This window comes from Megalops cyprinoides, chromosome 17 (genome assembly GCF_013368585.1).
Source record: "Megalops cyprinoides isolate fMegCyp1 chromosome 17, fMegCyp1.pri, whole genome shotgun sequence".
Classification (NCBI taxonomy): Eukaryota; Metazoa; Chordata; class Actinopteri; order Elopiformes; family Megalopidae; genus Megalops; species Megalops cyprinoides.
Window position 1 is genome coordinate 13956413 of NC_050599.1, and position 16254 is coordinate 13972666.

The 16254-nt window shown below is 40.4% G+C and overlaps 3 protein-coding genes across 3 annotated transcripts; 1 reads left to right on the forward strand and 2 right to left on the reverse strand.

The window, feature by feature from the left end:
* Nucleotides 1-1983: 1983 nt before the first annotated feature.
* ptrhd1 (peptidyl-tRNA hydrolase domain containing 1) lies at nt 1984-2977 on the reverse strand. Its single transcript, XM_036550631.1, has 2 exons — nt 2752-2977; nt 1984-2491 (listed from the first exon to the last, which is right to left on the reverse strand). The coding sequence occupies exons 1-2, from the start codon at nt 2965-2967 to the stop codon at nt 2321-2323; spliced, it is 387 nt and encodes a 128-aa protein (XP_036406524.1). The 5' UTR covers nt 2968-2977; the 3' UTR covers nt 1984-2320.
* A 4255-nt stretch (nt 2978-7232) lies between these two features.
* LOC118792415 lies at nt 7233-8745 on the forward strand. Its single transcript, XM_036550257.1, has 4 exons — nt 7233-7245; nt 7436-7879; nt 8254-8382; nt 8529-8745. The coding sequence occupies exons 2-4, from the start codon at nt 7473-7475 to the stop codon at nt 8743-8745; spliced, it is 753 nt and encodes a 250-aa protein (XP_036406150.1). The 5' UTR covers nt 7233-7245; nt 7436-7472.
* A 1189-nt stretch (nt 8746-9934) lies between these two features.
* slc25a27 (solute carrier family 25 member 27) lies at nt 9935-14417 on the reverse strand. The gene is made up of 9 exons (XM_036550420.1): nt 14096-14417; nt 13490-13681; nt 12934-13015; nt 12704-12826; nt 12316-12428; nt 12081-12165; nt 11719-11811; nt 10358-10460; nt 9935-10259 (listed from the first exon to the last, which is right to left on the reverse strand). The coding sequence occupies exons 1-9, from the start codon at nt 14190-14192 to the stop codon at nt 10188-10190; spliced, it is 960 nt and encodes a 319-aa protein (XP_036406313.1). The 5' UTR covers nt 14193-14417; the 3' UTR covers nt 9935-10187.
* Nucleotides 14418-16254: the final 1837 nt, after the last annotated feature.

Here is a 16254-nt window from a genome sequence, read left to right on the forward strand (position 1 = left end):
ATAGTAGCAGATGGAGTCCTTATACAGGGCATTGCACTCTGCCATGTGCTGATATCTATCCAGTGTCTTGTGCAGGGTGATATGCTCCATCCACAGGGAAAAGCAGCTCACAGTGTCTGCCGTTCCACCCTCCTCCTTCTCGTTCCTCGTCCTTCTCAGTTGCCCAAACACGGGTGAGAGACAGCTACCACTGGGTTCCTCTATATTTTAGAGTGGTGTCAGAATCAACAGAATCAAGGATTCTCCAAACAAAGGGTCATCACTGCTGAGGCAGAATCACACTGTGAACTGACATGAAGAATCCTTCAGAGACAGGAATTTACATCCCAAATGGGCTACACCTCTCACTTTCAATTTGGACTTAAATTCCTTCTGGTACTGGGACAGACTCTGGTCCACATAGGTGTTCAGTCTACAAGCCAGTTCATAGTTCTCCAAGTTCTTCACACCCTGTGCAAAGAGAACCAAGAGTCGATATCACCTCCTGTGACTGTTTGACCTTGTTCTTCTCTCAGTCCTCTCCTGAATTAGCTGATTAAATATGAGAGATTCTAATGTAATTTTGATCAATTAAAACATTTTGTTTTCTGAACAAAGAAAATTCCACAGAGACAATCACAGAGTGTGTTCCATAAAAGAATGTGTGTTACAGCAGATACAACCAGAAAGGAAGAGCAACAATGCTTTGTAAACAGAGAAATAATTACCTAGAGTGGGTGGTAGATGCAATAAGGAATGATGAAACTATGCAACAACCTTGCTTTTGGGTTGTTACAACAGCTATCCCTTGGCTAATCCCTCCAACCTTGAGTTTTTAGTTGTGATTGATCATGATGTATTTGATGGAGCCCTGCACATTGTCCATCCAGCTGGCTAGCCACTTCACTGTAACGTCATGACAAACGTTCTGCCACCGGTGTCCAGCAGAGGGCTCCTGGATTCTCTGTCAGAGTTGTGGAGTTGCTATGATCAGGCATGAACTCCCTCTCATTCCCGCCACCACCTCTAAATATTAGTACCACCCATTTCTCCAAATGCTGCCCCTTTCTCCAATGACCACCCTTTTACCCCAGTACCATCCCCATTGATGGTCCAGTATGCAGCAACCATATTAAATGATGTTGTTCACATCTAACCTTGTACATTATCCCTTTTTTTTTTTACCTGTAACTCTGATCATTGTTTCATCTCAGTTCCAACAGGTTTAATTAGTTAATTAATTTACTTACATTAATTTGTATCTTATGTAAATTGTATACACTTCATTTCAAATATTTACCATAGTCGAGCATTTTTCGATGTTGGTCATTATCTCAACATCCGGTGCTGCATAATGTCTTTATTCTATGGCTAATAGGCATCGTAATATACAAAGGTAATTTAGGGTTTACAAACCTAGTGTTGCTAACTGTAGGTTACAACGAGGATATAGAATTTCCCCACTTGCCTTTACTTCAATTACAATCATTGATAACAAATCTATATTTCTGTTTCCAATTTGGACATATGGTCAACAGGTTATATAGCCTATGTCCTACAGGCAGAGATTGTTCATGTACATGATTCAACATAACTGTGGGATGATTACTTCCCAAGATTCCTCCCCTCACTCCTTCTCAACCTCAGCTGATGTGTGGTGAGTATTCTGGTGCAGAATATGCTGCCATGCATCATGCAGGTGGGTGCTACACATTAGTGGTGGTTGAGGTGAGTTCCTCCTTTCATTGTAAAGTGCTTTGAGAACCTGAACAGGCTGAAAAACGCTATATAAATGTAGTCCATTATTGTTATTGTTAGTATTATTACTATCATCATTATGTAGGGGAAAGAAACAGACACACAAAAGACAGACACACTAAAAAGGCATAACCCGAGTGCCGACTTAGGTACAGTCTCCTCAAACTTACAAGCTTGTCATATTGAAACAGCAACAGATTAATAACTGACCAAACTGAAGTTATTTTAGTTTTTATTGCACTCAAACATAAGATCCTCTGCTTTTCACTGTTGACGGAGACATATCATCGCCAACACATTTTATGAACACACCACCCAATGTAAGGTTACACAGCATGTCACTTAAAGTTAACTGTAGTGCCACGTCGATGTCTTCGGGTCAAACTCAAAACTTAGCAACGAACTTCTGAGGTGGTCCGCTTCAGTGAGGATGATCAGCGTCTTTATCATCCCCGTGCTTTCAAACCTCCAACACTAAAAACGTACAGGGACAGAGACTGTACGATACACACCAAGAGCATGGCGCTAGCCTTCTTTTCTGCACAGTCATAGAGTAAGAATCCACAGTGAAATTTTCCAGATGTCATTTGAACAATTTAAATTTCCGCAGTAAAGGATGCACCGTCTCTTTCGGGTATGGTTTCAGGGCAAGGCACGTAGGTATGTTCTCTGGTTGCTCCACCCACAGCTTGTGTGCTACACCCTTCTCAATCAGCTTTTCTGACAGGCTGCTGAGAGAAGCTTGGTCCGGAGCCTGCGGGATAGAGATCTTCTTTAGGTGCAAAAAGGCTGACAGCGTGCAAGGCTCTAGATGGTGGAAATACACAGCTAAAAATATAACTGCACACTGACACCATCCGTCACAGGATCATTACATTATTTACTATTAGCATATCACATATGAACATGCACTGAGAGTTGCAGGTGCGTGCTAGCCAGTCAGCTAGCTGGTACATGTGGCATAGAAACGACTCACATTTGGCTGGCTGGCTAGCTACCTCAAATCATAGTTACCTCAAGCACCACTTTGTGCATGCTGTCCAGCTCCGCCAAGTATTCCTGCGTGTCTGGGTCGTTGTAGTTTAAATGAATAGCCGCCGTAGCGGCATGGCAAGCTTGCGTTATAACTGCTCCTAAAGGCCATGCTAATGAATGCACTAGATCCGACCTAACTACAACATACTGAACTAGACGGCGTGTGGTGCCGGTACCCGTACCAGGAGCAGCCATCTTGATTGAGCAGGAAGTCGCTCTACTGTCTCAAAAATGACGTTACATTGTATACTTATTTTCCGGGTTAAAGGTAACGTGGCTTGGGAACGCTCCCGTAGTATGTTTACATCGCTGGCGCGCCCACGTACAGAACAAGACTGCTTTAACAAGAGGAGTTGCCTGAGATTGTGTAAACTGCTCTCTCTTCATTGAAATAACGAGCAAAATGACTTAACAAATAGCTTGTTCAACGCAGAGAAAAGAGAGACACTCAGAAGCAAAATAAATTAACAGCATTGAATGGGTTGTCGTAGAAAACTTTGCTCATAGCTAACTGATTTCCCCGCCTTTGTCATCTTCAACTCTTAGGCTACTGTGACATTACATACACAGGTTAAATGAATGTTGTATTCATACAACTTGAGAGATTTTCTGAAGCATCCTAAGTTTAAATATCACGGTATAATAAATAAATATCCTACATCACAGTACTGTAAAATTATATCCCTGGAATTCAAATCTATAACTAAACGCCGAATCTCATAACCCTGTGATTAGCTCACTAATGATAAAAATAGATAGTTAAGAACAGGCGGGTCAGAGCTATACAGACAGAATTCGGTATCATAGTGATTTTACACTAATCTCTTCTTCAAACGTTTAGCTAACAGCATCATACGGCACTCAATGGCTGTGGTTAACAAAGGGAATGAAAGATGGACAGGGATGAAGAGAGGTTTGTTTAGGGGTATTGAACAGCCACAGGGCAATAGTTACTCTCCTGTGTGATCAACCACAGGCAGATCAAAGATAATCTCATCTATTATGTTATACAGTTGAGCATAGGATACTCAAGAACACTGAGTACACTCAGCTCTTGCACACCAAAAAAAAAGCCTTCACATATTTGTACTGTCAAGTGTACTTGTACTCAGGAAAGTGTATTTTTATTATTTTTGTTAGTTTGTTTCTCAGGAGCATTCTTCTTTTCCTGTCAGTCTTTCACTGTCATTTTGTGCAGATGCTTTCAGTGGAACTCATGCGTCCAGAGTGCATGCGAGAGAGAAGCCCCTCCACCCTGCTCGTTCTAAGGCTCTTGGCATCATTGCAGAGGATGAAAATACAACAGCCTATTTCTGACACGTGGCTGCAATTCCTCCAGCCACGTAATGTCACTAGATGGCAGTAAAGCCAAATTGTTATACCTAATTTTGAAGGGTGTAAAACACTTAAAATAGTTTTCCCTGGAGAAGAATACTTGATAAGAATATTCAAATTACATGAAAAGATGTGTCATCATTAAAACTTTTTTTTTTTTCCATCTGTGTGGTGCAGCTGACTATATCTGGCTAACTAACTTATCTGTTGGTTTATGGCCCATTTAAAACAAAGCTTTTCCTCCAGGAAGCTTCAGAAGCCAGTAGAGAAATCAAGAGGGGTTAAAATTTACATTGCCAAAAAGAGAAGGTGTTCATTTGTTAACTCTAAAGAAGTCTTCTAACCACTGCATTAGCACCATAATATATTAAACAATATATGTTAAAGATTGGTGTGTATTTATATATTGTGAAGTATATTGCGTTACCATTGTCCTACAACTGTGTTAACCCTCTTCAGTTTTAATCTACCAACCCCATTAATCCCCAATTTTAAAAATGTGTTCACCTTTTAAACTCATTTATTTTTGAATTACCAGATGTACAAGGCTTGTTTTAACTGGCCTAGTTCCATCCAGGGTGAAGCAGACCAGTGTTAGTGTGAAACTACTAGGATCATATTTTTAGATGTTGTACTTCCAGAAACTGCTACTAACACATATTCATATACATTCAAGTGTATATGAATGTGCATATACTCACAAAGACATTAAATGTCCTTGAGTGTTGCAAACAAGTAGTGTAAGTGTACATTAAATGACCAGGAAAGATCAGTGTTTGCCTTCTTTTTTCCTTTTCCACGTAAAACACAATTTTCTCATTTAGCTGTAGTATTGTGTCTAAGATTAGGCCTGTATCATTCCTGATGGTGGAAGGTAAGACCACCTTGCTGACACACTGGCAAAAGGGATGAATTGCCAGAAGGATGTCAAAGAAAGCACCTGCGAAATAGCTCCCAAAATCTGTCTGCATTTCTCTTCCCTGGCCACCTGGAACACTGGCAAGCTTCTCAACAGCCTTTCCTATATTAACTGGGGGAGCACATTGCCTACTTCAGATGGTGTAATGTCATAGTCTGTCCAGCACGCAGTTATGTAGTATACAATACTCTCTTCCTGGTCTTAAACGGAATACCCCATTTTTGATTTACCTGGGTCATTCTCATAGTGTTGCTCACCTGTGAGAGGATGGTCTGTCTGAGCCATGGTCCAGTCATAATGGATAAATTTTGGCCATTCCTTTCTTTCCCTGCCCTTGACCAGAGGTGAGTATGACTGTCAGGATAATTATAGTTCAGCACCTTGTGTGAAATATGATTGCAGGGTATATGGAAGATCGAACATTAACAGCATGGTCCTTTCTTAGTAGATGTGTCTTTACATGTGAGAAGGGCAGGCTGACAACATCAGGCTTAGATTTTCATTCCATAATGCATGCCAAAATCCAAGAGATTTGTGCTTTTTTAACACATTGGACTAAGCAGCAAGTTTTTTGCTGTGTCAGCTCGATTATATTTATCACTGTTGTCGGGGAAGTGAGAATTTAATAAAAATTAAATGGTCTGAACCCAGCAGTCTTAGAAATTGATGTCTTTGTTTATTGTCCGGCCCTCTGAATACCAAACACAAATGACACCAATTACTAAACTTACTACACATAAATTAAATTTAAAAATTAATTTAATTTAATAATAATTATTAAAGATATTAATTATCAATTAAATCACCAAATTCATTGATAGGAAATGAGCAGTCTGGTGGATCAACCTTTGCCAGAAATATACAATCACAACTGGAATAAATTAAAAAGGTTTGTTGAGCAGTTACACTAAGAGAAATACAAAATTCAGAGTCTGGGCTACAGACCTTGTCCACTACCTTAACAAAACAAGAACATGGATGGATCACAGAATGTGTGAAGAGAAAATTACCCAAGCCAATTGTTTACCTCTCCTGAGGAAGAACACAGGAACCACTTACAACAGCAGCAAAACTCCAGAAGGAAAAATCCAAAAAGTTGCAGGAGAACCTGAGCAGATTGAACGGAGTGCAAGCAAAAACTGAGCCAAGCTGTGCAGACAAAAACTGAGCCACGGACTGAGCATAGGCAAAAGCTGAGCATGCCAGATGACTAAGCTGATGACTAATATTTTTGAGATTCTCAAACAGACAATCATTAGTTTGAGGTTTTAAGTATGTGACTGGGTTTTATTGCAATTTTTAAAGCAATGACTGCTTATTTTAAGTAGGTACGTGACCCGTGGTCTTATCTTGTCTGCCCTCGGTCAGGTCCTGAGTAATAAAAGGAATCATTAAAAACCCAGACCAGGGCAAGGAACCACAAACTGCATGGTACTCTCCCAGCACTGTGAATGCAGGAAATGACTCAGCACCATTTTTTTTTCTGAAATCATTTATGCTAAAATTTTGTTTCACGTGAACATTTATTTTGAGAAACAAAATTCAGTCATTTTTAAAGTTTATGAAGTTTATGTAAAAGCATTAGATCACTGATTCACTGACGCATACATATTGCGTCATAAATTGTTTTACGGAAGAAGAACATTCATCACTTCCTGAGGATCCCTTGCAAAACCGGCTGGCACCAGATTAGCGCCAAAATGGATTCTTGTGGAGAGTAAGCCATTTTTATCTTGTCATTTATGATATATCACATTTTTACAGATTGAAATTATGGTTTTGGTTTTTAGGAGCTTTGTTTAAACATTTGTTGCAAGACTTTGTGCAAACTTAATAAGCAGCATTATTACGGAGCCAGGTGAACTTAGCTGAACTGAGATTTGGCCTTGCTTCCAAAGGAGACGTATTTCCTATTTGGAAAACTTGTTGCATAACAGTTTGGCATGTTGCATGCCTTAGGATTTAACTGAAGTGTTGCAGCAATACCATTCGTACGTCTGTCTGTTTCACAGGGAGTTTGGGTTCAGTGCGCAGGACGTTGCGAGGGTCAATGACAGAAAGAGAGAATACGTGAACCTGATCGCAATGGGTGTGTCACCTTTTTATTGTTGATCTTATTAATTAATAAGTCACAGGCTTCTTCTTTATAGGTCATAGGTTCATCATTAATCCTTATTTCATTTCTTTATTTCAGCTGAGGCATTGAGAAAAGATCCAAGGTATCCATTTTTCAGATCTTATGCGCAGTAAACATAGTCATGGAAGGTGGAAATTTAAGCTCCATTGTGTAATATCTATTATATTAAGATATAATAGATATCAATAAAAAGTATTTATTTTGTACTACTTTTAAGATGTTTGATAAGATTGCCATGGATTAAATATGCTTGTACACCCATTTTCTTCCAGAATCTATGAAGCCCCCATCTCTGATCTCCGTCAAAGGATGCAGAGAATTCCAATAGAATGCGAATACATCCGGTTTGGCGGTCAGTTTGGTGGGCATCACTTCAGTAATACCTGTGTACTGGATTCGCTGTTAGCAGGTATTCATATAGCTGCAGCCGAACACCTCCACATAGCAGATCTTTTCAAGGCAGATCTCACAATTAGTGCTGTCATGACCCTCCTAGACTATCGAAAGTATGATGAGGCCAAAGCTCTGTGGCTTATAAATTTAGATCTGCATAATTGTAGTGGAAAACTTTTCATGCAAAATGACCACATTGACATTAGAGGCTACGTCAAGGACCACCTTCCAAACTTTATGGACCTGACATGTGCAAAGTACCACTATGATGAAGACAGGAACAGCCCTAATGTGGAAGACCACATTTACAACAACATGATGAGGTATTATTGCTTTCAATATATTACTGCATGCCCATTGAAAAACAGCCAGTGAAATTATTCTTCTATGCAGCATTTTTCAAATGTTGTCTCTCCGTAGTGTCAGTAAAGGTGCAAATTTAAGATTCACTGTGCAATATCTATGTTCAACATAAGTATCAGTAAAGAATTTTCTTGTAGTTTTGGTATTACTTTTAAGATGTATGCTTGTTGGATATATGCTTTTCTTCCAGAAACACCTTGCCAAATGTAATTGCTATGCCTTCACTAAATACTACAGAAAGATGTGTATGGACAATAATAGGCCTATACGCTCTATTAGCTGCGGGATGATAAAAAGCACAGGTTTTAAATAAAAATGTCTGGATGTTTTACAGCAAGTTTGAGCACCTTGGCGCAGTGAGAGCCTTGGGCACTACGATCCAAGACCCCAAACTCATTCTGGTGGATGCTGATGGCCGGCTGGAGGGATTCCCACCTCGCCGTATCATCGATCACTATTCCAGGTGAATCTTTACAACATAATCTGGAGATAATAATCTAACAAGGACTGAAAGGACAACAAACTTATAACTGATGCATGGTATGTTTAACATCTCCCCACTTCTCTGTTTGTGTACTGAAACATGCTTTTTCCCCCAATGTCTTTTAGGATATTCAATCTCCAGTTTCTTTTGCTGGGGGTGGTGACCCATGCCTCCAACCATATGGTGCTGTGCAGTAGGCTGGATGGAAACTGGCTGCTGTATGATGACACAAGTACACCGCTGTTCAGAACCATCACCCTCCCCGAAATAAAGGCAGAAGATTATGTGGTTTACCTTGCGGCCTATGTAAATGTGCCTACAGAGAACTCAAAACAAGACTGATCGGTAAGTACAGCCCGCACGGAAGGTTTAAGTATCATTGATGCTTGTAGAGCAAAGAATGCATATCTGAGGTTTTTGGGCAGCATCCACCAATTCTTGTCTCTTTTCCCTCCTTGCTGAAACTCTGTGATTATACATCCTGCATCCTCAATGCTCCCCCCTCAACAGCGCTATGGAAACTGGCCTTTGTGAAGCACATAGCATCCGTCAGCAAGGCCTGCAGATTCTTCCTCTACATCATTCAAAGAATCCACCCTTTCCGCAGCAACGACTTAACTCTCATCGCTCGTCTTGGACTACTGCCGCTCCATCCTCTCTGGTTTCCCTTCCTACATGATCAGACCCCACAGCTTGTTCCGAATTACGCTTCTTCCGTTTCTTTCTCATTTTGGAATTGCATCACATCAAGCTTGTCTTTTTGCACACCAGTGAGGCCAGGGCAATTCTCTGTTGGACAGAGCCGGCAGCTATTATTCACAGTAAAAGTCCCACAGTGCACCGCAGAGGGGTGGACCCCAATTGAAGTATTGTTACATCCACAACAATGTTACTGATGGACACTGCAGGTGCCTCTTGAGCAGATACGGGGCACCACATCAGAGAAATGAGGGACCCCTGGTTGACTACAATGGCAAAACAAATTGGCTTTGTTCTGCCACGGATAGAGCTTTTGGTCAGCCAAGGTCTTGTCGTCGCACTGTTCTCAGCACCCTGTGATTCCTTACCTGCTGGTGAGCTGCTCAGGTAGTGTCAGCGTAGCGAATATCAACCAATCAGCACTCACTTTCGCTGTAGTGCACTGTGACACTTGCAGTGTGAAAAACAATTGCAATGGTATGCATATGTACAGTATCTGAGTGTTGCCTTCACCTCACCCTGTGAATGCACAAGCTGTCACATAGGAACCCTCTGTGCCACAAACGTTACAAGAAGGTTAAGTGAAGAATGGGGGAAAATACAAAACAAAAGGCTGAATATTCTGTAACTGTGTTTAGGGCTATGAACATGCGATGTTTACATTTACATTTATTCATTTGGCAGACGCTTTTATCCAAAGCGACCTACATAGGTTACAGTTCTTTACAACATTATCCATTTATACAGCTGGATATTTACTGAGGCAATTTGGGGTTAAGTACCTTGCCCAAGGGTACAACAGCAGTGTCCCAACGGGGATTGAACCGGCAACCTTTCAAGAATGTGTGTGACAAGAATGTGTGAATTCATTTTCATGGAAAAACATGTGATGATGATGTGGGAAGTCCTCAACAGGTGGTAGAACAAAAAAATCACATCTGAACTTCTGAAACAGATTGAGTTACAGGCATTTTATTTGCAGCACCTTTGCATGTGCAATGCACAGTTGCTCATTTACCAGAGAGTAACTCACAGATGTAGAACATTAACACTGAGATCGGTGGGACCGGCTGACAATCCAGGCTCTAGAACGAGCTGATGCCCATTGCCCTTCTGATCTGCTCAAACGTCAGCCAAAACGTCATGGACCAGGGGGCCTACCAAACAGAGATCAAGGGCTTAATGAATCAATTCATCTAGTTTTTTCAATGCAGGTACTCTCAATTGAAAAAAAGATACATGAAAATGAATTTACCATGCGCATCCATGTAGGTAGGAAGCCTTTATACAAAGACTTGAGTCCCTCAACTTTTACAGACTGTATCAGGCAATCAATGGAAGATTTGTACAGTAGGCCCCTGAAGGAAGACAAAGACATGAAAACACTACGTTAAATGCATATGTGTAGGTGTACTTAACGACAAGGCCATTAAAGGCAATACAATCTATGCATCTAACCTGAAGGGACCACAACAGTACTCCACCTGGAAATCAAACCAGCAACCTCTGGGAGACAACCATTTGTCTTACCACTATTCTATATTTTACTGTAATGCTGTTTACAATGCTGTTTTATTCTATGACAATGCACTAAACCTGAATTGTAAATATACAGTAAATATCCAGGTGAACCACGAAATTGTAAGGTATGTACAGTAAGTCATTATGCATCTGCTAAGCTAAGGTAAAATAACATGGCTTTGTACTACTGCTGATAATGTTATTATTTAAATAAGTGTAATGTTACTCTTTCTCAGTGCTGCCTTTCACTGCTGTCTCAATTCAAGACAGTGTTTTTGACCACTAAATGGGATCAATTTGTGTATCAGTATTTTTGTAAAAGTTGAAGGAACTTAAGTGTTTTTATGTTATTATTGCTAGGTGTATGAAGATTTAGGTAAAGTCATAGGCAATGTTAAAGTGGAAAAACATTGACAAAAACCTAAATGTCAATTTTATCCATTTGTTTGGAAGACTGCTGTTATTACTCAACCACTTACAAGAATCAAATCCTCCTGGACAGATGTGATTCTTATCAGTGGAAAGCAGTACCTGTGAACTGTTCACATATATAAGCTACTGAAATGTGAATGTAGCATCTGTCGGTACACTGAAGACTGACTGAATATTTAAAGTATTTTATTTATATTTATTGTTGAATTGTGTTACATTTATTTTGCCTCGACCATTGCTGTAATGCCTGCTGTCACATAGAGAGTCCCTACTCATAGCTTGCCCAAGGCCACCGTGTCATCCCCTGTCTATCTCACTGGCTACAGAATGGAAGTGTTGCAATCCCTATCTTACCACTTCCACTGTTTTCCAGGACTCTCTCAACCGCTTTTTCCCTGGGTCGGGGAATAGTTTTCCAGTTTCTTTCCCCAGTTCACCTGTGTTTTCTGTTTTTATTATTCCCTCTGGGAAAACAACTATGCAATATCTATTAGTCTCATTTTGTATGTTTGGGAATTTAAAACTGAAGGCAGAAAATGTAAAAAGAAAAAATGTCTTGAAATATAATGTGTGCTGTTGAATAAACAATGAACAAACTAATATTTACAACCACAATGATCAATGATCTCTTCTGTTCATTTCTGTGAGAGTAGTAGTTTTCACCTGCCACTGCTGTCTGTTGGTTGGTTCATGATTCTGGTTTTGACTACATCAGCAGGTGTTCCCATGGTAGCTGCGACCAGACCCGAACAAGTGCTGCATTGGAAAAAATTAATGCTTTAATTTCTATTAATCATATTCAATAATATTATCATTAATTCATTACTAAATACTGTGCCTACAAATAAATGTACATGGACCGTCCATACTGAAATACACAGTATTTTCATAAAAAAACAGATATAAACTTTTTTAGATGCTCATGGAGAAACCTGACTGTTACTGCTAAAAAAAAAGTATAACAAAGCATAAAAATACATCTCCATATCCATAGCTAGCAACTGATGGGTACAAAATCAAAGTACCTTGCCAAACCATGACAGAGGCTGTTGTCCTCTAGAGAGGTATTTCTTAGTAAGAAGTGCTTCACTGTGTCGTATGTAGTGAGATCTGCATATGGAATTAACAAGAAATGTCTGTCTGGAACATGGCTAAATCACAATCACTGAAAATATTAATGCATAATGAGAGTCTTTACTCTTCACACTCATTTTGTGAAGTGGTTATACTTATTCCAACAACAGACTTTCGTTCTCCTACCTCCTAAATTGACCAAAGCTGCCCTTTGCACGTTGGGTACCCATCCAGCCCACAGGCCTCGGACTCCTCCCTCCGAAATGATCTTCAGAAAAGCGTGGTACACTCCGTGCACTCTGTTGTAAAAGAAACCCAATCAGTCCACGTGAACAGCTTTGGTATACATTCTTAGTATGGGTACTTAACCCATACTTTCCTCAGTAAATATCCAGCTGTATAAATGGATAACTTTAAAAAAATTGTGACCTATGTAAGTTTCTCTGGATAAGCTCATCTGCTAAATGACAACAGTGTAGTGTAGTGTAATGTGATGTAGTGTAGTACGTAATGCAGTGGTTTAGTGCTATGGCCAGACTGCGAAAGGGGCTGCAGCAGGGGCGACGGGACTCACCTGGGGGGCTTGCCCTCCAGTCTGCGCCTGCCCTCCATCTGCATCTGCACCTTCACCAGATCTGTGGGGCTGGCCATGAACTGGCCCAGCGCCCCTGCCACCATGCCCCCCACCACTGCTTTCCTGCAAGAGGACAGGGGCTTCAGTCCAGGCTGTGACTCACAAGGTCAATTTCGTTTCCACAGCTGCAGTCTGCAGCGACAAGCAAGACCGAGCTGGCGCACTCTCACCAGAGCGGAAAACTGGCATCCTCATTTCTGCCCAGCAAGTCCCGCAGCTGCTCGTAGGCCACCATCCGCACACCAGAGTACACTATTATGTATCAGAGACAAATGGAGGTTAAGGCATTAGCGCATATACAGGGCGGCTACTTGACTGAATTGCATTATAAACCTTTTGCCTCTAACGTCGCGTTAAACCCCACAGGTCAGGGGCGCTGCAGTTACCTCACTCTCAAGATTACTCAAACTAGAGCATTAAGATTCTATACCACTAATTTCCTCTGTGATTCCTCTTTATGTGTAAAACTAAGTGATTCATCAGACACCAACAGCTTCTGAGTGATATTACTGTGCTAAGCTTGATAATAACCTTTTTCACAACCACAAAAATATTTTTGGGCGTATGGAATGTGATTTGCCAACGTATACAGCAGCCTGTAAGCTCAAAGCTGAAAGCCCACATGCACTGCATTCACAACTTGCCCTCATTCGCTCATTTGCGGGTTATCATCATTTTAGCTACTCACTTGCACTTAAGGTACAAGAGATCCCCAGCTCGGTATACCTATATGTCTGTAGATGGCTGGTGTGGCACCCTGCCATAGCTTCAGGGGTCCCTCTTCACGCACAATTCCAACAGCAGTCCGCAGCATACCACGGTATGCTGCCTGTCCACTGCCTGCACTTCCATGGCTGCGGAGGGCTCCTTCACCTTGGATCTGAAGCCTGGTTTTTGTCAAGTCCAGCGGGAATGTCACTAGGATAGAGTGCACACACTGATTTTAAACAAGCCAGTCAGGACTGCTGTGCTTTATGAATCTCAGATGAAAGTTTATAACAGCCAACAGCAACCACACAGACAGAATACATACCTAAAATTCTGAGTTTGTTAAATATTTATGGAGCTGTATAATCAACAGATAAATATCTCATCTCCAAACAAGCACAGACTGAAACAATTAGATTTACTTCTCCATAAATATTTGCATTTACGTCACTTTAAATATAATTCTTGCCATAAAGTATATTTTAAATAACGTTATTATGCATTTGCTCTCATTTTGATTGTTAATATTTAATACCTCACCCCAGACTGCCCAATATATTTATATATCCAGTTGTTAGCCGACTATCACATTGTGAACAGCGGAAAGAATGGTATGGTAGCTACCTATTTCAGCAACAGTTGCCGCACATGCAGATAAAATGAACTTTGACAACCGCGGCCAACGTGGGCGAACATAGTCCTCTTCTTGCACCGGTTCCATTGCGAACTCAGAACTTTGCAAGCTTATATGTTACAAGACCTGGCGCTATCACTTCGTGCTTTCTAAGCACCTCATAAATGAGCAAACGCTTCGAAACAAAACGGGAAAAAAACTAGGGCTACAGTGATAAGAAACCGCACATATAAATTACATTTACAGCCTGTCCCTCCACTAGAGAGCGGGTGAAACGCATGTTTGAAATAGGCATGCTGCTTCAGTGTTTACTTTGCTGCACAAGCCACTGACCTTTAGCTACCGTATGCAGGAAATAAGTTGTGTGTAGTTCACATATACAACGCACCGATCGCCTCCTCAATGTGTAGCGAGTACTCGAAAAATATAATTCCCAAAATGCATCGCGAAGAATATGCGTAACCTCAGCTTTAGTTGATTGGTTCTGGACGACTGCCAACCTTGCGTCCTTCGGTGCTGTGCAACCTTCTGCACGTAAAAATATTTGTTGGACGTTTGCTGCAACTAATTATGTCACCATGCCAGCGATTCATTTGTGGGAAGGATTGGTGCATCAATACATCTAATGACATACAATTTTAAACTCAAAAGTGTTGTTCTGCTTTGGTCCAATGCGTATGCTTTGCTTCGTTTCAAATTGATTTAATTAGGTTCAGCTGAGCTGTTAATCGAATACTCACCTGTGTTTGGTATCTTTTAACATTTAATCATGTACAACGTGAAACAAATACTTTATTTGGAGGTGCATTTCTACTGACAGACATAACTAAAACGTTTTATTATGTATTCTTGTGTCAATATCTTTACTTTTTGGAGCAGCTTTAGTATGAAGTAGCATTAGTTACTCAATGAATGTTTCTAAATATTTCATTTAACAAGCAATTAATTTGTATGATTAACCAATTTATATAAATTTAAGGCACAAAAAGTGAAATACATGTTGAAAACATGCAATTTAAAAACTGCATCTTTCTGTTAGTACAAATGCCCCTCAAGGAACAAATAACCAAACAGCAGTTGTTAGCCTAGTGATGTAAAGAGAAACGACATCTGCTCAAATGGTTCTCATCGAACTTCTCAGGAACTCAATTAGAACAGAAGCCAACATGCAAGGTGTCACTAAGAGCAGGGTTAAAAACACTGGTTCAGTCATTGCTTAAAACATGTCATTTGAAATCAGTTTTGCAGCGTGTGATTACATCACTATTAAGGACACACCAACACTTGTGCCATCTCTAGATGGCACAACAGTGCCATCTAGAGATGTATGTTAGGTACTGCATATGAGTAAACGTTGTTTTTGTTGCTAAAGAGGTTACATTCAGTCAGTCAGTATAATAGACCTAAATCATATTTGCTGTGTATATGTGTATGCCCCCTTTTTAAGACAAAATATTCCAAGACACCCTTGACTGGGAAATTACATGAAAAAGTCGGTATTTTATGGGAAACAAATGTAAACTTGGCCAAGTTGGTGAAACTTTCAACGCGGATCAAAGAGCAAACCATGAAACATATTTATAAATCTACACAATCCAAATGTTGATAAGACGTGTCATAATTCACTCAGATGCATAAGTAGGAACTGATGTCATTGTCATTGCCACTACAAGCTAACATTTCCCTCAAAGTACGTTTACATTTTGTCGTTTAGCAGACGCTGTTATCTAGAGCGACTTAAAAAGAACGAGTATAACGTGCAGCTACTATAATAAAAGGGAATAGACTTTCTCTTCATTCAGGCCTGTGAAAGTAGTAGCTTTACGCTTGAATATCCGAAACGGTACAGGGTTCTCCTCCTGTAGAGCATGGAATTAATTCAATAACAGACACTTTGAGGGAGTTGGGATCGCCATGATTGTGAGGGAGAACCTTTTTGCTGTTGCTTAGTTCTGCAATTGATGTGTATCTTGCAAGTAGAAAATGGAGTTATGTTATCGTAAAAAAAAAAAACAATCAGAAGAGCAAAACTACCCCTATCACGTGCGTTTCACTGTCACCAATTCACATTCATCTCCACGCTCTCATCTTCTGGAGGGGGTGGGCTTGTGGAGACAGTTTACGCAGTGATTGGTTGAGTTCAGTTACG

Coding starts and splice junctions, on each gene's coding strand:
- slc25a27 (XM_036550420.1), bottom strand. CDS start 14,192: ATGGAACCGGTGCAAGAAGAGGACTATGTTCGCCCACGTTGGCCGCGG. Junction 12,827..12,933: donor GATGCCAGTTTTCCGCTCTG/GTGAGAGTGCGC, acceptor GTCCTCTTGCAG/GAAAGCAGTGGTGGGGGGCA. Junction 10,461..11,718: donor CCAACAGACAGCAGTGGCAG/GTGAAAACTACT, acceptor GTCTTCCTTCAG/GGGCCTACTGTACAAATCTT.
- ptrhd1 (XM_036550631.1), bottom strand. CDS start 2,967: ATGGCTGCTCCTGGTACGGGTACCGGCACCACACGCCGTCTAGTTCAG. Junction 2,492..2,751: donor TGCACAAAGTGGTGCTTGAG/GTAACTATGATT, acceptor TCTATCCCGCAG/GCTCCGGACCAAGCTTCTCT.
- LOC118792415 (XM_036550257.1), top strand. CDS start 7,473: ATGCAGAGAATTCCAATAGAATGCGAATACATCCGGTTTGGCGGTCAG. Junction 7,880..8,253: donor ATTTACAACAACATGATGAG/GTATTATTGCTT, acceptor GATGTTTTACAG/CAAGTTTGAGCACCTTGGCG. Junction 8,383..8,528: donor ATCATCGATCACTATTCCAG/GTGAATCTTTAC, acceptor AATGTCTTTTAG/GATATTCAATCTCCAGTTTC.